Source organism: Eublepharis macularius, chromosome 4 (assembly GCF_028583425.1).
Source record: "Eublepharis macularius isolate TG4126 chromosome 4, MPM_Emac_v1.0, whole genome shotgun sequence".
In the NCBI taxonomy this organism is placed as follows: Eukaryota; Metazoa; Chordata; class Lepidosauria; order Squamata; family Eublepharidae; genus Eublepharis; species Eublepharis macularius.
Window position 1 is genome coordinate 165,135,410 of NC_072793.1, and position 25,426 is coordinate 165,160,835.

The 25,426-nt window shown below is 48.2% G+C and overlaps 3 protein-coding genes across 6 annotated transcripts in view; all 3 read right to left on the reverse strand.

The window, feature by feature from the left end:
- LOC129329399 (E3 ubiquitin-protein ligase TRIM7-like) overlaps positions 1-12,053 on the reverse strand; it is a 39,227-nt gene extending 27,174 nt beyond the window's left edge. For 3 of the 4 annotated variants that reach the window (XM_054978960.1, XM_054978958.1, XM_054978956.1), the window contains exons 1-4: positions 11,165-12,053; positions 7,967-8,131; positions 6,696-6,791; positions 5,058-5,288 (exon numbers count right to left, since the gene is read on the reverse strand). In XM_054978960.1, the coding sequence (XP_054834935.1) occupies positions 5,058-5,288; positions 6,696-6,791; positions 7,967-8,131; positions 11,165-11,572 (900 nt within the window). In that variant the 5' untranslated portion in view covers positions 11,573-12,053. The remainder of the gene's footprint in view (positions 1-5,057; positions 5,289-6,695; positions 6,792-7,966; positions 8,132-11,164) is intronic. The other variant, XM_054978957.1, reaches the window with a different exon arrangement.
- The window catches only part of LOC129329361 (zinc finger protein 208-like), a 192,776-nt gene that overhangs the window by 80,032 nt on the left and 87,318 nt on the right, over positions 1-25,426 (reverse strand). The window lies entirely within an intron of this gene.
- The window catches only part of LOC129329400 (E3 ubiquitin-protein ligase TRIM7-like), a 28,901-nt gene continuing 20,285 nt past the window's right edge, over positions 16,811-25,426 (reverse strand). Inside the window, exons 6-8 of the mRNA XM_054978961.1 lie at positions 25,211-25,329; positions 23,212-23,244; positions 16,811-17,858 (exon numbers count right to left, since the gene is read on the reverse strand). Coding sequence (XP_054834936.1) covers positions 17,341-17,858; positions 23,212-23,244; positions 25,211-25,329 — 670 coding nt within the window. The 3' untranslated portion in view covers positions 16,811-17,340. The remainder of the gene's footprint in view (positions 17,859-23,211; positions 23,245-25,210; positions 25,330-25,426) is intronic.

The window sequence follows — 25,426 nt, forward strand, 5'->3', positions numbered from 1 at the left end:
CTGCAGGTGAAATTTGGAGACTACCTTGGGCAGAAACTCCATGCTAGTGTGGAGCATCACGGTACCAGGGAAAAACTGCAGGAAGGGAGGGTCACACCTCAGAGCAGACAGCTCCCCAACACGCCTAGAAGACGTGACTGCCACCAGAAAGGCCACCTTTTGAGTGAGCAAGGCCAGGGGACAGGTGGATAGGGGCTCGAAGGGCCGGAGCATCAGTTGGGAGAGTACCAGGGACAGACTCCACTGAGGAATCGGCGGGGCCCTAGGAGGGAAGGTCTTGAACAGGCCCTTTAGGAACTGCTTGGAAAGCCAGTGAGTAAAAACGGTCTTTCCATCAATCTGCTCATGAAAAGCAGAGATCGCAGCCATGTGGACCTTAATGCTGGAGAAGGCAAGAGCCTGTGAGCACAAATATAGGAGGTAGTCGAGAACCATAGGTAAGGGGCAGTCAAAGGGAGAGACCCCTTTTGGGGCCAGCCACCGGGAAAAACGTGACCACTTCCTCTGGTAGGACAGCCTGGTAGATGGCTTCCGGGCATTTAGAATGACTTTAAGAACCTCCGAGGAGAGGCCTACTCCGGAGCGCACAGGAGCCAGGCAGCCAGGCTCAGAACTGCCACATTGTGGTGTCTGACCCCGTCCCTGGTCAATAGGTCCGGGGCTGGTGGAAGCGCTAGGCACCGCCCCTGGGACAGGGAGAGTAAGAGCGGGAACCAATCCTGGCGGGGCCACTGTGGGGCAATCAGGATACAGTGGGTGTCGAAGGCCCTTATCCTGGAGAGGACCTTGTGCAGGAGCGGAAAGGGCGGGAAGGCATAAAAGAGCCCCGGGGACCAGGGTATCTGAAAGGCATCCCCAAGGGAGAGACGGCCAATTCCGGCCCGGGAGCAGAACAGCGGGGCCTGCTTGTTGTGGGCCGTGGCGAAGAGGTCGATGAGTGGTGTACCCCATGCGTGGAAGACCTGGTGGAGGTAAACCCTGTTTAGGGACCACTCGTGCTGAGGTAGAAACACCCTGCTCAGTGTGTCTGCTGCGGTGTTGAGCTCCCCGGCAATGTGAACGGCCCTGGGAAGGACGTTGTTGACCATGGCCCACTTCCAGAGAGTCGTTGCTTCCCTGCAGAGCTTGAGCGAGACCGTTCCTCCCTGCTTGTTGAGGTAATAGCAGGCTGTGGTATTGTCCGACAGGACCTGAACCCTCCTGTTCCGAATGACATCTGCAAAAGAAGCAAGGGAGTAACGGATCGCTCTAAGCTCCAAAAGGTTTATGTGCATGGATGCCTCAGTTGGGGACCAGACACCTTGGGCCGAGAGCTGCCCACAGCGCCCTCCCCATCCCAAGTTGGAGGCGTCAGTAAAGACGGTGACCTCCGCCAGGAAAGGGCCAAAAGGACAACCTTCGGACAGGTTCTCCGGGACAGTCCACCAGGCCAGGGAGCGCTGCACCACCCTGGGGATGGAGAACTTCTGATGCTGGCCCATAGTGAGGGGGTTGTACCTCCGGACGAACCAGTTTTGCAGAGGCCTCATATGCAGGCGTGCGAAAAAAACTACCCCTGTGGAGGAGGCCATAAGGCCCAACAACGTTTGGATCAAAAGGGCAGTCTGGAAACGGTTATGCAGGAAATGACGGGCTAAGGAGGCAAGCCTGGTTAGGCGATCGGGGGGCAGGAAGGCTCTGCCCCGTGGAGAGTCGAGATGAACCCCAATAAACCTAATGGCTGTGCCCGGAGTCAGGATAGACTTATCCCCATTAACCACTAAGCCCAACCTAGCCAGCACAGACAAAGTGAGGGCAATATGGGCCTGGAGAGAGTCAGCTGAAGGTCCCACCAGGAGCCAGTCATCCAGGTATGGGTAGATAAAGCATCCCCTGGACCGTAGATATGCCACCACGGTGGCCATGCACTTCGTGAAGACCCTGGGTGCAGAGGCCAGCCCAAAGGGCAACACCGTATATTCATACACAGAATCCCCATAGACAAACCGCAGGTATTTTCTGTGGCCCTCGAAAATGGAGATGTGGAAGTAGGCGTCTTTCAAGTCTAAAATAGCTAGCCAAACGCCAACCTCCAGGAGCTCTATAACCCGTGCCAGGGTCAACATCCGAAATTTCTCAACCCTTAAATAACTGTTGAGGCCCCGAAGGTCCAAAATGGGCCAGGAACCTCCATCCTTCTTATCCACCAGGAAATACCTCGAATAAAATCCCCAAGGGGAAGTAGCGACATTGACCACCCGGACAGCACCTTTGTTCACCAACTCTATAACATTATTGTGTAACACAACATCACAACATGGAGAACAACGGGGAGGGAGAGAAAGGGGAGGTGCATCAACAAACAACAATTTGTAACCATGGGCCACAATAGATAGGACCCAGGCGTCAGATGTAACAAGCTGCCAGCAGGGCAAAAAAGGCCGAAGCCTGTCCAAGAACCGGGCAGTAGAGGGAGTGTCCTCAGAGGCCAACAGGGGAGCGTTCAGGCTTAGTCAGAAGACCGAGGGCTTCTGCGCGGAGGTTGAAGGCTTGGGTGAAGAGGGCTGTTGCCTGCCCTTGGACCGGCCGGAACGCCTGGACGAATGACGCTGCTGGGTAGAATAGGATCGGTGACCATAGGACTGGTCCGAGAAGAACCGCCCTTGACGCTGCTGGTAAGGCTGATAAGGGGTCTGGTAGGATCGGAACCGACCATAACGATACCTCGGACCCGACGGTTGAGCTGAGGGGGCGACTCCCAGGGACTTGGCCGTTTGCTGATTTTTCTTCATCAGGGAAAGGGATTCATCCGTCTTCTCCGAGAAGAGCTGGGGCCCCTCGAACGGGAAATCCTCCACTTTCGCCTTCTTCTCTGGCGGCAGTGCCGTGGACCGGAGCCAGGCGTGCCGACGCAGGACCACCGAAGTCGCCATCGCTCACGCTGCAGAGTCGGCGGCGTCCTTGCCAGCTGTCATCTGCTGTTTTGACAGCTTCATGGCCTCGGCTTGGAGGGCCTTAACCAGGTGGCGGCGATCCTCCGGGAGGTCGGAGAGGTAAGAGGACAGCCTTCTCCACAGGAATAAATTATAGGATCCCATTATAGCTTGGAAATTTGCTATACGGAATCCCAAGGACGCGGACGAGTAGATCTTCCTGCCCATGCCATCCAGCTTCCTGCCTTCCCGGTCTGCCGGAGCCGAAGAGGAACCATATCGGAACCGAGCCTGACCTTCCTCCGCCACGATAGAAGAGGGCTTAGGGTGAGTGAAGAGGTACGGGCAATCGTCCTGCTTCAGGCGGTAGTACCTCTCAACCTTCTTTGCCGTCGGCGGCAGGGACGCCGGTGACTGCCAGAGCGCAAGGGCATTGTCAACGAAATCCTCCACAGGGGGGAACGCCACCGACGCGGGGGACCCAGAATACAGCGCCTCTAGCAGCTTGCTTTTGGGCTTGGAGGTCGTGGAGGAAACGTCTATCTCCAACGCAGCGGCCATCCTCACCATCTGCTCGGCGAACATTCTGTAGTCGTCGTTTGGGGACGACGAATGAAGCTCGCCCACGGTGTCATCCGGGGAAGGGTCAGAAGCCACATCCGAAGAGTATTCTGACGGGGAAGCCAGGCCCTCCCCATCCTCGGAATCTGAAAATTCTGCCAGGGTTTGCGTCGGAACCGAAGTCCGGCGATCAACTGGGGCTGAAGGACGAGGCGCAGGAACCGAGGAATGGACCAGCACGCTAGCCACAGGAAGAGCAGGCGCAGGGTGCACAATCGGCTGAGCCAGAACGGAAGGCTGCGGAACCGAAGGATGTTGCAGGAAGGGCACGGACTGCTGGAACCAGGCCACGAAATCCTGACAGGAGGCCATGTTCCCTACCCCCGGGACAGACTGGCAAGGAGGTAGAGGAGCGGGCACCGGGGCAGGCCAGCGAAATGGCGCCGGAACCGACGAGGTGGACGGCATCGGAACGGAGGACTCCGAAGGCGCCGGGGCGGACGGCAGGGAACGCTCGAATGGCTGATATGGCTCCGTGAAAGGCGGGAACGGCAGGAATTCCTCTGGAACCGACGGAGGAGGCGTACAAGGAGGTGACGGGGTGTGGAGACTCACCACATCGTCAGCTATCAGGACCGGTCTGGGCGGAGTACCGGGTGGCACAGTTGGAGCCGGGGATGGTGCACGGCCCTTGGCTTTTGACTTGGCCTTGGCCTTTTTTGGCGGGGGCTCCGAAGAAGCCTCTGTGGCCGAAGTTTTGGACGAGGGCTTCGATTTGGATGACGGACGCTTCTTGGCCTTCCGGCTCGAAGGACGATCCACGGAACCGGAGTCAGATCGGGCCTCCGGAACGGGTTGCCCCGTCGGTTCCGATGGAAGCGGCTCCGGCGCCGGTGACGGAGCGGCGGAGCGGGGCCTATCTCCCGATGAGCCCGATGGCTTGGGGGGGAGAAGGTTGGCATCCCACAAGAAGGCACGGAGCCTGGCCTTTCGATCGCTCCTCGCTTTCGGGGTGAAAGACATGCATACCGCACAACGCTCCACGACGTGCCCCTCGCCCAGGCAGATGAGACAGAGCTCATGGCCATCCGAGTGTGTCATTTTCGTTCCGCATTTCAGACACTCTTTAAATAAAGATGTCTGAGACATTTCGAACGGTATCTCCCGCAGTATGGACACAGGAAAATACCGAATAGTAGAAGGAAACGACCAAAGAACTCCGAAGAGACGCTGAGAGACAACAAACGCTAGACAATAAGAACCTTTTCGACGGCGGCGAAAAAGGAACTGAGGGAATGCCGGGGACGTTCGGATATATATGCATTCAAAATTGGCGGGAACACCGGCGCGCATGCGCGGTGGATCCGAACATCCCCTTCACATCTCTAAAAGCTAGAAAAATCTTTTCCGCGGCTGGCCTGCGCCTGCGCAGTCCCAATGTGGGGCTGCACAGAAGGACGAAGACGATCAAGAACTTACAAGCAGCCTCAAGTGGGCTCATTGGCTTTTTGCCTAAGTGAAGGAGGCACTGGAGCCAGCCTTCTCCAAAAGGGGAGCCGAAGGGTGGTCCTGCCACCCCCTTACCTGCAGGAGTTCACTGGCTGGTTGCTGGCTCTTCTCCTCCATCTCCCGGATGAGGCTCTCAAGAGAGGAGAGTCCCTCAGACAGCTCTGCCAGGTGCTGGTCCCTTTGGCTTGCTACCTCCCTCTCCACCTCTTCCATCTGGGCCAGCAGAAGTTTCTCTTGTTCCTCCAGAAACTTGTGCAGTTGGCTGAACTTTGCTGCTGTTGCTTGCTTCTCTTCTTTGCTTTGCTTCTGAGATGGAAAGAGAAGAAAAACACTTAAGGAATACAGCTAGATTTGTTGTGGGAAGGGGTACTACAGGACACTCCTATCAGAAGAGCAATTTTGCCTGTTACAGAGATCACACCAAAATCTGACAGAGAAACAAAAAGATTTCTAAGGATCCCCATATAGGGTGAAAGTACCCACTGATCTCACTTGATCTCCTGGAGTGGTTCTTTCACTCACAAAGGATTAATTCTGCAGCAGACCTAGAACGGACTTCTTGAGTCCTTCTGTTTCCCCACCAAAAGTCCCTCCATAGGCTGCCTCTCCCCGCTTCTCAACAGAGGACCAGATTCAAGGTCTGAGTAGAAAAACCACCGGGGGCAAGAGAGATAAGAAGCTTCTCCGCCTCACTTGGTCTCCTAGTCTAAATCGCAACTTCCCTGACTGCATTTTGGGCAAGAAGAAACTTCTAGGGGTGAAATTGACAGGCTACTGAATATCCCAAGTACTTTCCCTCTTAGAATTAGTAATGGCTGAACTCCGCTAGGCTTGATACCGGATTGGTGCATTAGCCATTGGCATTTCCAGCCAATTTGTGGCTAGCACAAGGGGGCTCAGATATTTTGGAGACTTCTTCAGGCTTCCAGTGTTGGTGTATGAAACTAATGGGCCCTGGACAAACACATTACTGTATCGCTCCCTGAGTAATTTGGGTATTTCTGCCCAGGATACACCCCACAGCTAACAATGGCTTGGGACATCAACTGATTCTGACCCCCCCCCAAAAAAAACACTTGAGAGATGTTGTTTCACTGAGAGCAACTAGCAGAAATTAAAGACCTTTCAAGTTGCTCCGTAGTTCATAGAGATTCAGAGTTTAAGTGCAAGTAAGCAGCTTATACTGAAAACTTTTTTGAGGCATCCTCAAAAGCAGTTAAACTTTCCGATGCCCATTTACTGCAATGGGCTTGGAAGGGTAAAACTCTGCTCAGAACTGCATTGTTCAGTCTACCAAACAGCTGCCTTCAGGGGCCTGGACTGCTGAATATTGAGCATCCATGCACAGAACTTTATTTAACATTCAGAGGCATAGAGTATCTGCTTAAGAAAACAATACTCGGCTCATAATGCAAACTAGCATTGCGAGGAGGATGAATTTTACCTCTAAGGCGGCAAATAGAAATTTCAGTAATATCACGAGTACAGGAAAAAGTTGTTACAAAATGGCCCCACAGATCTCCCACAGGAAATGTTCACAACATACTGTTCTAAGGGATCTTTCAACAGTGTTCTCTGTGGGAAACAAATTTCAGATCTGAAGAGAGATGGGGTGCCTCATGGGATGACTCTTCTGCCCTTAGTGCCCCGCTTTCCTCCCCCCTCAGTGCTGGTTCTAGAATCTGTTCGCTTCCCAGGAATAGTGACACTTACGAGCAGGTCTTGACTTTCCTTTACCACTTTTTGTTTATAGACCAGAATTCTCTTTTTCTCCTTCTTCAGAATCTCCAGCCAGTTGCAGAACTGATCCTGGAGAGGACGACCCAAAATTAAGGTTTGTTCTTTTTTGGCAATATGCAAAACCATAATTGAGGGCCAAATGAGATATACTCGCCAGTTGTTCTTAACGGGATCTTCAGCAACATTTTCCAAATGCTAAATGCTGAGGTTAAAAGGCAGCCAACAATGGTGGCTTGAAGGGGCTCAGGCAGGGGGAGGTGGAATGGGATGGGAATCAACTCTGCCTGCTGCTCTTCCTCTCTTGTCATCCTCACACCGCTTTCCTACAGCAGCATGGAGCTTGGCTCCATTTGCGAAGTGGCTCTTGCCTCTGCCTCCTTCTCACTGCTGCCGCTGCGCTCCTTCTGCTGCAGGTCCAGGCGCCCGGATCCCATCTGAGGTTCATGCATGAAGTCCATCTTGACCATATTAAGCCAGATCAGCATTAATCTGTCTTTTAATCTGGTTGCTGAACCCGGATCACACACAGTGCTGCAGTGCAGCAGAGGGGTTTTGGCTCAGCGGCATCTCCTTGGCATGCGAAGGTCCCAGGTTCAATCCCCAGTATCCCCAGTTGTAATGATCAGGTAGTGGCTGATGGGAAAGACCTCTGCCTGAGAACCCAGAGAGGCACTGCCAGTCAGAAGGGACAAGGCTGACCTCGATAGACCAGTGATCTGACTCAGAACAAGGCAGCATCAAGTAGAACTCGATCAACCCAAAGGTGCTGATTTAAACTGCTACATCACAGCTATTTTGTGCAAGCTGGGGACACAGACAGGTCCCAAACCTGCAGGCATTCTCCTCCAGCCCTACCAGTCATGGATGATTGGTAGGCAGACCTGACATCCAGAAGCAAACAGCAGCTTCAGGACAGCAATTAAAATCAGGAAAGAAGTGAGTCCCTTGGGGGTTCAAACCAGGAGGGCTGCAGACCCTTCAGAGCTCAGCAGGGCAATTGGGGGCCAGATGCCAGAGAGGACGTCTATCCATATCCTGTATATTAGCCTCAGCAGGAAAGGGGGAGGCAATTACCAAGGGAGTCGCCAAGCCAGGAAGTAGGCAACAATGGGGTGTTTTCACTCCCCCAATTTGGGCCCAGAGGCTGGGGTAGATATTGGAGGAAGTTTCCCTACAAACAGACCCAAGAGAAGGAAACGACCCACCACTCTTCCCCACCAATATCCACCTTCCAGATTTCTTACCTTGTACTCTTGGGAAGCCTCCTCAACGGGAATGATTTCATGATTTCTGTGCTCTTTGGATCGGTCACAGACCACACAGATGGGGGCTTCATCAGCCTTGCAAAAGAGTTTCAGCGGCTCCTGGTGCTTCTGGCAGACTCTCTCTTTCCGAGCTGCCATGACCGGCTGGTGCCCAAAACAAAGGAACAGAATTTGTTTTAATTCTCCCACTCACCTGGAACTGCATCTCTCCTGGCCTGGAAGATTGGATATAATTAACGCCTCACTCAGAACAAAAAATCATATAAACCTAGGTGTAACTGAGGGTTTTTTTTAAAATTAAGCTTCATATTCTATTGAAAGCCTATGAACAAATCACAAATCCTGGTTCCAAATAAACAATGTTCTCCCAGGACCTAGTTTGAACTACAATTTGCAATGTACCAGAGGAACCCTCAGACACACACACACCCCATTCCTTTCTTGCAGTGCACACCCCTGAGGGGTTATTATGGCACACCTCCCAAAAGGGATCCAAGTGTGTAAGCAGGTGATGTTCTGGCCAATCTATTCATGGATAGATTAGAAAACAAATACATTTATAGACCATGTACCATCTTTTATAAAAGATTCCTTGATGATATCTTTTTAATTTGGAATGGAACTAAAGAGACGGTGGAATTTGGTATATTCATGAATAACATCCATAGTACAATAAACTTTGAAATGTCTTTGGATAACTCTAAAGGGCATTTCTTGGATGTAGAGATCAGAAGGATTGGCAACATTCTGCAGACAGATGTCAATAGAAAACCTACAGATGCCAACTCATATTTAACAAGAGACAGCTTCCACCCAGGTCATTTAAAAAGGAACCTCCCATATTCTCAGCTATTAAGACTGAGGAGAAATTGTAGCATGGAGGCAAGTTTCCAGAGACAAGCAAGAATTCTGATGAACCAATTTTATGATAGAGGCTATTCATCTGGAATCCTGAAACAAGCTTATTTTAGGGCCCAGAATACATCTAGAGCTTTGCTACTTACCCCAAAAACCAAGAAGGGGAACCTAGGCAGGATGGCCATCCCTTTAACATACAATAGTACGTACACATCAGTTCAGGCCATCGTAGCTAGACATTGGCATCTTCTGTCCAATAGTCCTAGATGAAGAGATTCCCCCCTAGTTCTCAGCGAAAAGAGCAAAAAAACCTCCTGGACTTATTAGTTAAGAGCAGGGCTTTTTTTCTGGGAAAAGAGGTGGTGGAACTCAGTGGGTTGCCCTCGGAGAAAATGGTCACATGGCTGGTGGCCCCGCCCCCTGATCTCCAGACAGAGGGGAGTTGAGATTGCCCTCCGCGCCGCTCAGTGGTGCGGAGGGCAATCTAAACTCCCCTCTGTCTGGAGATCAGGGGGCGGGGCCACCAGCCATGTGACCATTTTCAAGAGGTTCCGGAACTCTGTTCCCCTGTGTTCCTGCTGAAAAAAAGCCCTGGTTAAGAGTAAACTACCAGAGGTGAAGGACAGCAGCTGTGGAAGTGGGAGGATAGCTACAACAGGTTTCTTTCCTTGTCGACACTGTGCTGGATGTGGTGGCTCTGTGCCTAAAAAAACTTTTCATAATTCATCAAATACTAGGACGTTTGAAATTAATTCCTTCAGCAACTGTAATACCAAGGGAGTTATCTATGTTATTCAGTGTCCTTGCAACTTGATGGATGTAGGTACGACTACCAGACCTGTTAAAGTTCGTATTTGTGAGCATAAGAGCTGTATTAGATTAAAGAAACTGAATGCCCCACTTGTTAACCACTATCTCACTGCCGGCCATACGGAGAAGCAGCTGAAATTTTGGGTTGTGGAAGTTATACAGAACACATCTTCGGGCTCTCACAAACTCCTGCAGAAAAGAGAAGTGTTTTGGATTCACCACCTCCAGACGTTGATGCCTTGGGGACTTAATGAAGAAGTGGACTGGACTTGCTGTGTCTGAGATGGATTGGACTGGATTTGGACAATGGCCCTAACTGAATATGTGCTGTGTCTTTGCCACTCCAGTGTTCTCTTCCTTCTCTCTTTCCTTCCCCCCTCCCCTCCACCTCCTTTGAGAGCGTATCTTCTTATCACATGGGAGACATTGCATCACCCTTCTACCTTTTCATAAAGCTGAACTTTCTTAGGTTAAAGTGCCATTTTATCTTTACTGCAGATTGATGTAACACACTCCTATACATTGGAAACCAAGCCTCAGGTTGGTTTGTGATTGGGTTTGGAGAACCTCCGGGGTCAATTAAGAGCATGTTAGGGTATAATTTTCTAATTTGGTACATTTTTTCTTTAGAGTGCAACAATAAATGAAGAGCAGTGTGTGAATGCAGTCCTGGATCTACTGCATTATTTGAAGTTTATCACACAATACCAGAGGTAAATTCTGATCCAGTATTTTACCTATAATTCTAGCACTGAATAATGGACTATATTATATTAAAAAATTTTCCTCCCCTTCTTCTTTTGTTACAGTTCTAGATAAAACACCGGGAGCATTGCATGATTGGTTTCTATATGATTGCTGTATGTGTGGGTGTTTGATCATAAATTGTTTACAATTGACCATTGAGGAAGGCCTTAGGGCCGAAACGCATCTGGTTAGTTTTTACTGTACCTTGGCCTATTTGTGTTGGTCATTGCACTGTACCATCATCTGTATCTTGAGATATTTTAGAAAGTTTTAGTATATATATGTAGCCTGCCATTCAGGCCTTATGTTTTAAACTTGTTTTTAATCTATCTATCTATATTTATATATAATATAATATAATATAATATAATATAATATAATATAATATAATATAATATAATATAATATAATATAATATAATATAATAATATATTTATATATAAATATATAAATATATATATATATATATATATATTTATAAATATATATATATATAATATATAAATATATATATATATAAAAAACCAGGCGTATTCAGGAGGGGGAGAGGGCGTTTCCACATATTAGGCTGAGCATCTCAAGTTAAGGAAGGCTGGACCAATCCCCCACCACTGTTAAACAGCTGGTTCCTAATGTTAATTGATTTAATACCTGTCCTTATTTGCATTTACAGTAGGGCTTTTTCCACTGCAAGAAACTTACAGAGAGAAGCCAAGAAGCAGCCAGGGCTGGTCCCAAGGAAGATTCACAGAGATTTCTTACCTTGTAGTCTTGGGAAGCCTCCTCCAGGGGGATCACCTCGTGATCTTTGTGCTCCTTGGATATGCCACAGAACATGCACAGGGGCTCTTGCTCATCCCTGCAGAAGAGTCTCAGAGGCTCTTGGTGCTTCTCGCAGACGCCCCCCTTTCCCTCCTGAAGAGCGAACTTCTTGGCTATTTCCACGAAGTTGGCCAGCTGCAGGTTCGGCCGCAGGTTCTTCGGGTGAGCTGTTCCCCTGCATTGGGGGCAGGAAGCCTCCGGCGCCGACTCCCCCCAGCTCCGGGCCAGGCAGCCTCGGCAGAAGTTGTGGCCGCACTCGGCGATCATGACGGGATCCCTGAAATACTCCAGGCAGATGGGGCAGGTCGCCTCCTCGCACAGCTCCTTCACCGGCCCTCCAGCCGCCATGGCTGCCTCGGCAAAGGGAAGGGAGAGCAACCGCGGTAGTTTCGTTTTCTTTTTAGGGAAGCGACGGGGAGTTTCCCTTCCTGCAAATGACTCTCAGCATATGTGGGTTCAGCAGCCTCTAGACGGGAGAAGGGCCCTGCGGTGAAATCTCAGGGGCTCACCTTTGCAAGCGCCTCGAGGGGAGACCTTGCCCTTCGCATCCCGCGCCCGGGCCCATAGGGCGTCCGTCCCTGGGACTGGTCAGGGCCTGGAGGGTCGCTCGGAGCAGGGGATCCTCGGCCGCCACCTGACCGCCCTGTGCGGGTTGAGCAGAAAGGCGCCTAGAAAGGTTCCCCCAAGAGGAATCCTTCAGGAAAAGTTGGAAGAAAGCAGGCGGGAGGAGCAGAGCCGAATGGCAAAGGGGGTGGGGAGGAAGCAGGCGCTGGTCCAGCTGTTTATAAAGCTTATATCCCGCCTCTCTGCCCTCATCAGGGCCACCGAGGGGAGTAACAAGCCTCGACGTGCGCCTGCCCCTTTGCAAACAAAACCCAGCCGGGGTCAGGTTGGCCCTGCCCCTCTTGCTGCGGCGGCACAAACTGTCCAGTTTCCCTGAGGAAGCTGAATAGGAGGAAGAAGGCCCCAACAGACGTGGTTGCCCCCTTTCTGGCTCTTCCCTGCCGCCCTTCCCACAGCTGTAAGACACGCGTATTACGGGATGCAACCCCACCGACTCCAAAACCGCCAGAGGGGAGCCCAATGGACTGCACCACTTCAGGCAGTGTGGGGGAGCCACGTTTCTAAAAGCTCCCCTTTGTTAAAGAAAGGGCCACGGAAGAGAAAACCAGCAGGGCAAAGAAAGGGCTCAGACGCAGCCTTGCTCCCTGAGCTGCTGATTTTCTCTCAGCAAGATCTGCCCCCCAGGAAGTGTTCAAGTGGCAACGCCCAGTTTTCTAGTTCTTTAACCAGGCAGGTTATCAAAGCTTGTGACCTTGGAGGGGGGATCTGCGAGAACAGGTGGATTTGGCCTTGCCTGGTGTTGATGTCCTGAGCCTGTTACTCAGGAGTAAGTCACAGAGTATCCTAAACAGAGTTATTCCTGCCTAAACCCATTCTTTTGGATAGGCTTACACTGGAGTAACTATGTTTAGGATCACACGGTCAGTACTGGAAGAGCTTTTCTTAAACTAGTGTAATCCTATTTCCTATGGGATTCAATCTCTACTTAAAGCCCTTAGGAGAAAACATTCCTAGTTTGGGTATTGGATGCTGTGCCATCAGTATGCTGAGGACACCCAGCTCTGCATCCCAAATTTCCCAGGGTTGTGGTTGAGGTCTTGAGACACTGCCTGACTTTTGTTGTTAAGTGGCTGAGAATGAGCCATGGGGTTATACTGGATCCAGCACTTCTACTAGAAAAACTAAGGCAGCCACAAAAATGCATTCTACAACCTCACTCGAGCCTGGAAGATTTCTTACCTCAACACGGCCGACCTGGCCACCTGGATCCATGCTATGGTAACATCAAGGCTTGACTATTGTAATGCACTATATACAGGTCTCTCATCTAAGTTAACTAGGCAACTCCAATTGCTGCAAAACGCTGTGGCTCGACTGTTATCAGGAGCGAACAGGAGCATGAACATCACTCCCATCCTACAGTCACTCCATTGGCTACCTATCAGTTACCGGGCTCAGTTCAAGGTATTGGTTATTAATACAAAGCTTTTCATGGCCTGAGTCCGGCATACCTACGGGACCGCCTCCCTCGCTTTGTTCCTCCACAGCAGCTTCGCTCATCTGAACAGGGTCTCCTGCAGGTGCCAGCCTGCACAGGGGTGAAATCAACAGCAGCCCGTAAATGGGCTTTCTCTGTGGTGGCCTCAACCCTGTGGAACAGCCTGCCTGAGGAGGTCAAGAGAGCCCCCCCTCTCCTGGCTTTCCATAAATGAAGCAAAACCAAATTATTCAAAAAGGCTTTTTACTCAGCTAGGAGGACTGTATTGTAGGAAGGGGGTCTCAGATGCTTCACTAATGCATTAGGGACCAGAGACTTCACCATGTTGCCTTGCATATTATCTGTTTAAATATGTGCTCCTATGTACTACCAGTGCTATATGTTATCTGTCAGTCCTAAAATTGATTATGTTCTCTTTCAGCATTCTTCTACTCTGTATTGGATTCTTGCTAATGCTATGTCTTTGTAAACTTGTATTTATCCTATGGCATTGTTTATGTAAATGTCCAGTATGGAAATGTATTTGATACCAATAGTACTATTCTCACATTGTGTAATCCACCTTGAATCTCAGGGAAATAGGTGGACTACAAATGCCATAAATAAATAAGTAAAAATATTATAACAATGGTTCAGGAAGAGGCTTTGATAGGGGAAATAGGCTGTGGACTATACCAGTGTTTTTTTATATGTATTACCTGTTGCTGTCTGTATTATCCTGCTTTTCCTTCATTGTGTGATTTCGTGTTCTGAGTTGTTTGACATTTCACATAGCAAATCCCCAAGTGCCCCCCCACCTGCGGATACTTAAATTTGCATGTTGGGGGCGCTTGGGAACAAAATAAGAATGTTCTGCAAACAAGTGGGCAAGCAAGCAGGCGGCCAGTAGGGGGCGTGGGGTGAATGCAGAAGCTTACTCGGAGGTGGCAAGGGGGAGAACAGCTGGAAGAAAAGAGTGCGGTGCAGGAGACAGTGGGACCCAGCCAGTCTTTGCAGCCTTCAGCCCTCCCAGGGGTGGTAGGAGGAGGAGCTGCCTGTGATCTGGCTGGGTGGGAATCATTGCTGCCCCCATGGAAAGGAGGTGGTGATGTTAGTGGGTGGGAGACACAGGAATCCTTGCTCCCACCCCGTGCCATGCTGCCAATGTTGCAGACGGGTGCAGGAATCATCCCCCCCCCCTTAGAGCTGAGCTGATGGAGCTTCAGGTTGTTGGGGGGGGTGCAGAATTCGCCACTGCCCTCCCTGCTGCCAACTGGGAAGGCAGGGGGCAGTTGTTGCTGAGACTCAACTCCAGGGCTGAGAGAGACTGTGAGGACATAATTCCTGGGGAGTTCGTGTGTCGGTTGTGTGGGGAGAGCGGGAGGGTGCTCCTCTGCAGTCCGGATTAATGAATGAAATCTACATTTATGTGCCACTCTCAGTCTTTAAAACTGGCATGGAGGAATGTTGGCAAAACATAACACAAATGAAGCTATGGGGAGAAATGGGAAGTTCTTAATGACCATACTGGGCTCACTACATTCTCTAAAATTTATTTTAGATATTTATACCATTCTCCTCTTCAGTGAGGACTCAAAGTAGCTTTCAGCATTGTTCTTCAATCTTTCATTTCATCCTCCCAACGACCCTGTGAGGTGGGGTAGGCTGAGAGGGAATGGCTGGCCCAAGAACGGTGTCATCTTCGTCTCCTCCGCACCCCTCCACCCGCAGACTAGCCTGTGACTCTACATGGATCAGAGGGGCAGGGCCCTGGTCTGTAACCTTTGTGCTAGAACTAAAAATGGTTAGTCCCGAGTGACTCTCAGTGAGTTCTTTTGTGGGCTGCTTCTGGTAGGAGGCTGGCCTTGGTGTTGGGAGGGAGGGCAGGGCAGGCTGCGGGTGCTGTTAGCACCCTGCTCACTTGCAGCAACTATCTCCCCCAAGGCATGAGATGGACCGCCGCTGCACCAGCACAACACCATGGTGGTATGGATTGGATCCCCAAGCTGAGGCTGGCAGTTTGATACGCTGTACATTTACAGGGGTGTGATTTTGTTGGGATTTAGCAAGTGTTTTTGTTTTAGTCATGAAAGAGTCAAACTGTTTGTGTTACTTAGTGTTAGTAAATTTAGTGTTAGTAAATTTATTTGCATGTAACCACTTAGTAAATTTATTTGCATGTTAGTAAATTTATTTAGTAAATTTAATTTATTCGCATTTAGTTAGTAAATTTATTCGCATGTAACCACTTAGACCTCGAGTAAAGATTCCCGCAATGGAAAGAGTCTCTACGCTTAATGAAGTAGAACCAGGATTTTCTATTGGGCAACGTGTTGGGGGGGGGCAATTAAGTGATGGTGTCCACTGAAGTTTTATTGCTTTCTCTGTTGCTTTCTCAATCTCTCTCAGCGGCTTTTCTAGCAAAGATGTAGTCAGTCTAGCAATTTCTTATTTTCATCCAAAAATGTAAACCTGTTTTTATCCTTTAGTATTCTTACAGAGCTATACTGGAGTGTGTCTGTTCTCATTAATTCCAGTGCACAATCTTTGCCTTTAACTCTGCTAATTTCCAACAGATCTGAACCTGGGCCTCTTAGATCCTAGTCAGACACTCTTAACTGCTACACAACACAGGGTGTAATCACTCATGGCCATTCATAATCTGTGTGTTTTGTAAAGGAGGGGATATGGTCCACCCTCCCTTTCTGTGTTACGTTTTTCTACAATGTCTGCCTGTAATGTCTTACGTTGTTCTCATCTCCAGTTTATCCTCACAACCCTCTCAGGTACATGAAGTTGTGTGTGACTGGCCCAAAGTCACCATGGCAGACTGGAGATTCTTAGATCCTAATCAGAGGCTCTAACCCCTGCTCCCATTAGCGTCCTGAAGCTGGTCGCCAATTTTGAGTTTCCAAGCTTTATTTTCTGTTGAGTTGTTCCCACCAAATACAGCCATTGCTTCCAATGCTAAACGCAGGGGGTTCTGGGGATCACACAGACCAAGATGTTTCAATTCCTTTCCTATTTTGCAATGCATCTCTCATATCATCCCCAAGACAGAGGCAGTTTTGAGCCTCATAGCTTTATTTGTGGATGTTTCACCTGCCAACGATGCAGGGACTGAGCCTTATTATAATGATAGAAGATTTACTTTATTTATACCTCTCCTTTCTAACTAGTGGGGACCCAAAGCAGCTTACGTTGTTCCCCTCCCCTCTGTTTTATCCTCACAACAACCCTGTGAGGTAGTTTAGGCTGAGTGGGACTGGCCCACGGCCCCCCAGCAAGCTTCCCTGGCAGAATGGAAATCTGAACTGGGGTCTCTCAGGACACTCTACTGGATCTCCATTAGATGCAGTTCTGGTTTTCCCCTGAGGCAAAAGACCGGCTGGAAGTGGGGCTTTTTAATACCTCTTTGCTCCTGCAAATCACCAGACCCAAATTCTTACTCCTGTAGAGGAAAACTTAGCAGTAACAAATGTAAGTGCTTTCCTTGAAGAAAAGGCCTAGAATGTGGTTTTGAAGACACACTAAAGCAATAAGGAGAGAATCCTTTAATTCAAGAACACCGCGGAAACATACTCCCTCTGTAAATGGTACCCAAAAGGGGCAATTTAAATTAAAAAATGGAGCTTGGGGAAATGAGTCCCCTACACACTGTAACAGATCTTTGGTCTAACTCCACCTCACCTCTGGCAGCTGCATTGAAACAAAATTGAAAAGTTGTGGGAGGTGAGATGAAGGGTCTCCAAGCATCTCTTGGGAAGCAGCAAAGGCTGGGCTTTGGGGTCTTCCATTTCACAGCTGCCTGAGATCTTTTTTGGGGGGGTGTTGAAGGCATGCTTGAATGCCATAGAGGCTAGACGGTCAGTATACCAATATTTTGTTATGAATGATGTGAAATGTGTCATTGTCTTCTTAAGAAATAGTGTAGAAGAAAAAGGGGGGGACTGTTCCCATTTTACTTCCGTCAATTTTGACAGCTCAGAGCTTCTAGAGGCCTTTGCAGAACTAAAAAATGGTTTCTAAGGAAACAGTATTCTCTTATTAATAGTCCCTGCATGAAGAGACTGTCTTAAGAAGAGAGTTTGAGGTGGCCTTTTCCACAAACCCAAAAGAAGGGCAGGAGGGTCTCTCCAGAGAAGGAGGCTCCAGAGAACTCGTAGATCAGGGCTGCCCTGTCAGCATCAAAAAAGGCCACTCGCCCCCCATCGTAGTTCAGGCACACTCTGACCCTCTTCAGCTCCCCACTCAACGTCAGGGGAGAATTACAATCTTTTAAGGAAGCACTGTAGTCATTGTTACACTTCCTCACCTCCCAGATTCCTTCCTCAGGACAGAAGATATCTTGTCCCTTCCTCCTCACAGATTTTCTGGCAACCCCCACACTCCACTCTCCCTCACTTCCCACAAGGACTTCCCAGAAATGGCAGCCTGCTGTGAATCCCTCACGTCCCAGCACAGCAGCATATTCATGAAATCTTTTAGGATTGTCAGGTAGATCTCGCTTTTTCTCTCCACATCCCATGCTTTTCCAATCCTCAGACACGGTAAGTCGCCGATACGCTGTCTCTGGATCCAGAGTCAGTTTTGCTGTTGGGGGGAGAGGAAGCGAGAGAAGAAAAGCACAATCAGCTGGGAGATTCAGAGATGTCCCCTCACACATCCCCTTAACATCACGTCCCTCCATATGAATTCCTTCTGCATCTCCCTGTCATTATGTGCTTAGACAGATCCTCCTGTCTTGTTCTGCTCCCTCCTGTCATTCCTGGTCTGCTCTCATCTACTTTTTTAGTTTTAATCCTCCCCTAGATTCACAGACTCTCCTGCTTTCCTTTGTCCTGTTTAAGGAACTCTGTCCCATCCTAAAGGCAACACAGACTTCCGGGGACTGAAGAGAAGGTAGCTAAGAACACACACAATAAAAAGTCATGTGAATACAACCCAGGGCTGTACCCTGAGGAGGGACATCTGGGGGTCCTACTGTCACTGACCCCTTCCCCCACACAGGCATACCCATGCACCTCCTCTGTAAATGTCTACATGCCCTTCACTGCCCATTCATTTGCAAGTGCTCCACCACCCATCCTCCCAGCATTGTTGTGAACATACTTGCAAGTGGTAGAAAGTGGCAGCAGTTCAAGCTGTACACACCAGCCAGTGCTGCTGGAGAAAGGGCATGAATGTGGCACAGGCAGTGTGTGTGTGTGGGGGGGGGCTTTTACAGGAGGAAGAATGCAGATTGCAAGGAAGAAATCAGAAGATGGAGACTTGGAAAAGCAGCTGTGGGAGCTAGAGAATCATAGAATCATAGGGTTGGAAGGAATCTCTAGGGCCATCTAGTCCAACCCCCTGCACAATGCAGGAACTTCACAACTACCCACCCCCAACTGCCCCAGTGACCTTTGCTCCATGCCCAGAAGATGGCAAAACACCTCCAGGATTCCTAGCCAAACTGGCCAGTGGAAAATTGCTACATGACCCTAAGGTGGCGATCAGCATTACCCTGGGCATGTAAAATGGGCCACAAGAACCAAGCACTGATGCAACCCCTTCTACCCTTCCCCTCCCTTCCCCAGGAATGGAAGATTCGAAACTGGGTGGTAATTGGTGGACCAACAGGATCCACTGATGGTTTCTTTAATAATGGCTGCACCACTGCCTCCTTCAGTGAGTCTGGGAAAATCCCAGAATTCAAAGAAAGATTAATGATGTCAACCAATGGTACCTGAATCCCAGCACCACCAGTTTTCACTAGCCATGACGGCCACAGGTCCAGTGGGCATGTGGTAGGTTTCACAGCACGCAGGACCCTGCCTACCTCCTCCTGGGAGAGTGACATGAACTGATCTAATATCAACCCTAAGGACAACTAAAGGGTACCCAGTTCACATACTGCGTTAACCGTGGTGGACAGGTCCTGGCAGACCCTACCCCTCTCAGTAGGGAGTCTCCAATTACCAGCATATGCCTTTTCTTACATTGAGGAATGGAAGCTCGAGTCCTCTCATCCACAGGGGCTAGAGAAATTTCTTTCAAAGTTCAAGGAGTCTGGGGGAGTAGCTCCTGATCCAGTGGTCCAAAATCCATATCTATGGGGAGATCCTGGAACCGATTGCTTACCAATCCTTAAAGATCCTTAAAGGTGTCTCTTTGGGAACCAAGATCAAGATAATCAAAACTATAGAATTCCCCGTTACGACGTATGGATGTGAAAACTGGACAGTGAAGAAAGCTGACAGGAAAAAAATTGACTAATTTGAAATGTGGTGCTGGAGGAGAGTTCTGCAGATACCATGGGCGGCCAAAAAGACAAATAAGTGGGTACTAGACCAAATCAAGCCTGAATTCCCCCTAGAAGTTGAAATGACAAAACTGAGGCGATCGTACTTTGGTCACATCACGAGAAGACAAGGTTCTCTGGAAAAGTCAATAATGCTAGGAAAAGTGGAAGGCAGCAGGAAAAGAGGAAGACCTAAAACAAGATGGCTTGACTCAATAAAAGAAGCCATGTCCTCCAGTTTGCAGGATCTGAGTAAGTCTGTTAACGATAGGACATTTTGAGCATCTTTCCTTCATAGGGTTGCCATAGGATGGAGGTGACTTGATGGCACATAATACACACATGGAGCAGAGAATTAACTTTTGGAACACAGGCTGGGTCAGTACATTGTGAAAAATGCAGAGGTTCCTGTCAATAGACAAAGCATTAATTTACGAAACTCTACATACCGATATGATTGCCAACAAAAAGAGAGTCTTCAATGTGAGTGCTTTTAAGGGGCATGTGGCCAGAGGTTCAAATGCAGGGGTGAGGAGGGGGGGCGCACTGGAAACAGTTTTGCAAACTATAATTAGGTTCCAGCTAGGAAATCTTTGAACTGTTGGGGCTTCAACAGTATGTTTAAAATGAGGATGATGGAGAAAGCAACACTCTTATTGACCGCCAATACCGTTGAAACAGCAGCTTCCTGATGTTTCAGGGTGTTAGTACCTAAGCCCTTCTCTACAGCATTCTGCAGAAACTGAGGGAAATTCACAATCTGGATATTAGAGAAGTCAAGAGACGTTTTGGTACACCAGTCAGAGAAAACTTGCTGAATTGTAGACTCTATTAGTAGAAGCTTTCCAAGTGGCAATCAGAGTAGAGAGCCCTCTATCAGAGACGTCCAACTTATCTGCAGGTATTGTTGCTCAGCTTCCAAGCTGTTAACGTCAGGAAATCTGACTGAAATGAAAAACTGGCTCCTAAGATAGCAAGTCTTTGCTGATGGGTAAACCCTGAGGCTTCTCAGATGACCACCTGACCAGATCTTGAAACCAGACTCTTCAGGGCCAGTATGGCGCTATTTGTACCACCTCTGCTCCTGGAACTATCACTCTCTGGGTTACTTTCAGGACGAGTTTAATGCATGGAAAAGCATACATTAGTCCATTTGGCCAGCTGCAAATCATTGCCTCCACTCCCATTGCCTTTGGGCATCTCTGGTGACAAAGAAAAGGGGTAGTTGATGGTTAGTTGATGCAAAGAGGTCCACTGTGGCAACCGCAAAGCGTGCACAGGTTTGATGGGAAATCTCTGGATGCAAACGCCACTCCAGTTGGTCCAGGTTTTGCCTGCTGAACCACTCTGCCGTGACTTTAGTCCTGCATTGGACTAGATGACTCTAGAGGCCCCTTACAACCCTATGATTCTTGCAATCTCTGCCTAAAAAGGGGTCTGGCACAGAAACTGAACTTAGATATCACATCCTGGCAGGATACCAGCATACCTAGTAGATATGCTAGGAGCATTATGAGATTTCTTTGTAGTGTCCTGAAGAAAATTAAGAATCTTATATTGTCGGTCTGGGGTAGAAATGTCTAAAGTGGTGTCTATGCATACCCCAAGAGGGAAATTTTGTCATGATGGGATCAAATGGCTCTTTCCAGGATTTATTATAAAGCCATGATTGCAGAGACATGTTATCAGCCTTTCGAGGATAACATCCTTGTTCCCTGTTCAAGTACGGGAAGATCAACAATTGCTGAGTGCAAAGGAGATCCATTAGGATCACAAGAACCTTGGTGAAGACTCTTGGGAAGGATATCCATGAGATATCAGTAATATCGAGTGAGAGCACGATATTAAAAATGCTGTCCAACATACACAAGCCTGAGGAATCACCCATGTGACAGAAGAAGTGGCATGTGTCTAACCCATTACACAGGACAGCCCCATGTGTTCACTGAACGTGCAGGGAGAGCGCTGCCCCTATGGGACCCTGGGGACAGTGGGAATGCGGAAGGGGAGGAGCCTCACTGGGATGTGGTCATCATTGCTCAGGTCCTGAAAGATGGGAGATTCAAAAATCAAGCATACTTCTGGGTGCCAAGAGACCCTTGCACCCCAGAGAAGACCAGGGACACCAATTTCCTCTGCCTAACCTCAGCTTAGAGACCAATGAAATGAAGACTCAAGCCATACTGAGTATTATCCTGGGAGTCAGCTCTGCAAGGTAGACCACTTGCCTGCCAAGTTCCAACAAAACAGCTGGTAACTGGGTGAGGAGGCCAAGAGGATGGATTCAGACTGAAGACTGCAAACTCAGTAACACCACACAAAGAGTAATTGATAATTGTGCCTAAAGATTACATGTATAGGAAGTGCGCAAAAGCAGGGTAAGAGAACAATAAAAACGTCTTCACTAAAATCCTTCAGTTACTTAGCAGGATCCTTTACCTGGTAAACCAGAGGTTACCTTGTAAGGTCAAGCCACAACATCCAAACAGAACAGAGCACCAAGGGCCAGCTTTCCCACCTAGTCCAAGAACAAGATGGCCAAGGGCCAGCAACCAAGTCCAACTGCAGGTCCAAGAATGACGAACCAAACCAAAGTCTCTATCCCATGTCAGCCAGCAACACAGGCAGACTCTAAGAACCGACCAGAGCCATGCTAGGTCACATGAACATGGGTTTCCATGGCTGGGTCATGCTGTCAGTCAGAGCAATTAGACCCCTCTGAGCCCTAAGGTGAGGGGATGTAGGGGATTATCCCTCCCCCCCTCTCTCTCTGGTGGAGTGTTAAAAAAGCACCCTGGTCAAATTTGGCTTCCGGCAGCAGTTTTTGTTACTCAAGGCAACAAAAACAGTTTCCTGTCAAAACTGGCTTCTGCAGAGTAAATGTTTCTGTTATGCTGAACATCAAAAAAAGCAACTTTGGTTACCAATAATATATTTGGATTTGGATGATAGTTGCTTTGCTGTTGCTGCTGTTTTGTCCCATGGGGAAGAGGCAAGAAATCCGGCCTGTCCATGCTTCAGTTGTTGCTGTTGAGCGTGCACATTTGAAACTGCGCACGCTCAGTTGCATTTAGAAGCCAAATCTCACAAGGATGCTCTTTTTAACAGGACACCGGCCCTCAGCCTTGGTACTCCCATGAGCTCACTTGCACCTGGGTTCTGTACAACTAACCCAGGTGACAAATGTCATTAGGTATCAGTGACAGACTTCTGCCTTGCATATAATTTACGGAGCCTTAGAAATGCTATTCTCATGCTTCCAAAATTGCAACACTGAAGCATGTTTATTTTCCAGTGTTCAATAAGTGGATTGAAAGTGACTTTGCTGCCCTGAACACACATGTAATTTTATAGAAAACTTGTCAAGTGTTTTGGGGATGAGTTCAGTAACTGATACATACACTGATGTATACCGGCACATTTGCGACTTGAAATCATGGATACCCAAGCTTGTCAATGACCTGGTCTGTGCCTCCCCTCTGGAGGAGTCAGAGAGGCCCATTTTCCCTGCCAGTTAAATATGGCAGCAGGGATATGAGTGGAGGTAGTTAATGAAGACCAGATAATCTTACAACTAAAAATACGGCTAAGTTGAAGTACCGGGATTGTAGGAGAAACTATGTACTTCACAACAAAATGGCTAGTTGAGTAAGAGAAATATACCTTCCTGCACCTGAAGTCCAGAGACCAGAGTGCCTGAGGAAACAAAGGGAACAGAAAGTGAGCGCCAGGCAACACAAGTATCAGTTTATAACACCACTTTAAATCTACAGGGAGAAAGCCTCCCCCCAATTTTACTTTCTTGCAAATATTCAAGTTTCTCTTCACTTAATGTGAATTATGTTTCCTAAATTGAGCAACAGCCAGCATTTTGGAATTATAAACAAAGAGTATCTGTTACGACCCTTTCTTTCTCTAGGGTAGATTTTCCCTTTTATCTTTCCCTTAACACCCTCTGGGCAGTTTGCTGCCACCAGGAATATTATATTCCTAGATATTTTATTTAAGTTTTTTCTTTTTTAACGTGCCTAAGCGTCAGGCTCCTTCGTGGTTCTATGTGGCCCTGAGGATAAGAATGGGATATAGCAATGACAGCTACTCTGGGATATAATTAAAGCAAAATAAACGTTTATTTTTTCAAGAAGCGTATCAGTTTCATAAAAGTAGTTCTCAGTTCTTAAAGTTACTTCATTTAAACTCATTCATACAGATCTCTTCTAAGGCTTCACACACAGTTAGCCTCTTTTTCCAACTCAATATTTCTCTCACAGAAATGCTTAAAACTCCTCAGGCAGCACTCAGCTAGCCTCTCTTTCTCTGACTCTCATTCACAGAAATATTAAACCTGCTCAGGCAGCACACAGCTGGCCTCTCTTTCCCTGACTGAGTGTCCTTTCACAAACATGCTCAGTTCAGGTTCCACACAGGTTATATTTCTCTCATAAATACTTCAACATATTCAGGCAGCCCACAGCTAGCCTGCTTTCTTCTGACTGACACTTGCTCTCCTCTCTCAGTCTAAACTGCATTAACTCTGCCCACCCTCTCAGTCATCAACCAGTCATATCACTCACTCATCCCTCTTTTACCCCCACACTTCACCTATCTCACCAAGCATTTAAAGATACAGGCACACATTTACTTGAAATCATTACAGTATCAAATTCAGCAAACCAACAAAATAATCACAAACATGTACAGCCAGAAGTCAATCCCTTGAGTTAGCTGAGCCTTGCTCCACAGGGAGAGTCACAGACTGCAGCCCAAAGGCCCAACCCAGATAAACTTAATTGTGGCTAAGTACCTTTCAAACACACCTTTTAGAGCTGGAGATAATTTAACCCATAAGTTTCAATGGGGGTTTAATGACTCATATTAGTTAGACTGCAGCTTAAATCTTTGGAACTCTTTCTGAAGAGTAATTTCAAAACCACAATTTGAGTTTTGACATTCCAGAATCTTGCAGATCATGTCTAAGGATTTCAAGTCAACTTTAGAGCCACTAATAATCAGGGGTGAGTTTGTCACTGGCTCCATGGGGTGTGGATGGCATCTGAAATGAATGCAGGAGGAAGCCAAAAGAGACTGTATCTAAGGGGGCCAAAATCCCCAGCCTAGACATGGCTTCATCTTTAGAAATGGAAATATCTCAGTCACCCATGGACCATTTACTGGCTCCAGCTAGACATTTTGGAGCAAACAAATACGCTCAATTCATAGTGGCCAATTTCAACAGACTCAGTTTGGACACAGAGAGAGCAGATGAAAGGGTGTGTTTGTGCCTGAGAGGGATTAGGAAGATATCTACTGTCTCCATTAAGTGAGGATGCTCTGAGAGGTCAGGTCTTCAAGTATGTCTTTCACTTTGGAATTTTCTTCTGCTCAAGTCCCAGTTCACCAATGCCTGGACACAGGAATGACCAGAGGTCAAAATGCAGAATCATTGTGAGAAAATCCAGAGAATGCCATCCTGAGTGAAAGCCGCAAGAGAAATTTGAACAGAAAAGAATTCCATGGTGAACTAAAATGGCCGTCTGAGTTGGTATGTGAATCTCCTGTACTGCTGGCCCCTCTAGTGATACAAAAGACCTGGAAGACTCCCCAGTCACACCTGGCCTCATCGGAAGTCCAGTCTGAAACCTCACCAGGTGTTCTTCATTACCTTTGAATTGCTTCATGTGATCTTCCAGCAAGTGATTGATCTCACAGAAGTCCCAGATCCTCCACTTCAGCTCAAGAGGAAAAGTCAATGGATTCTCAAAAGTCACCTTTTCTTTGTATCTGAAGAAAAAATTTACTAACTCACCAACTATCCAATCCACAATTCCCACCAGTGGAGCAAACAGATGAAGACAGGAATAGGTAGAAGGCCTAAAGA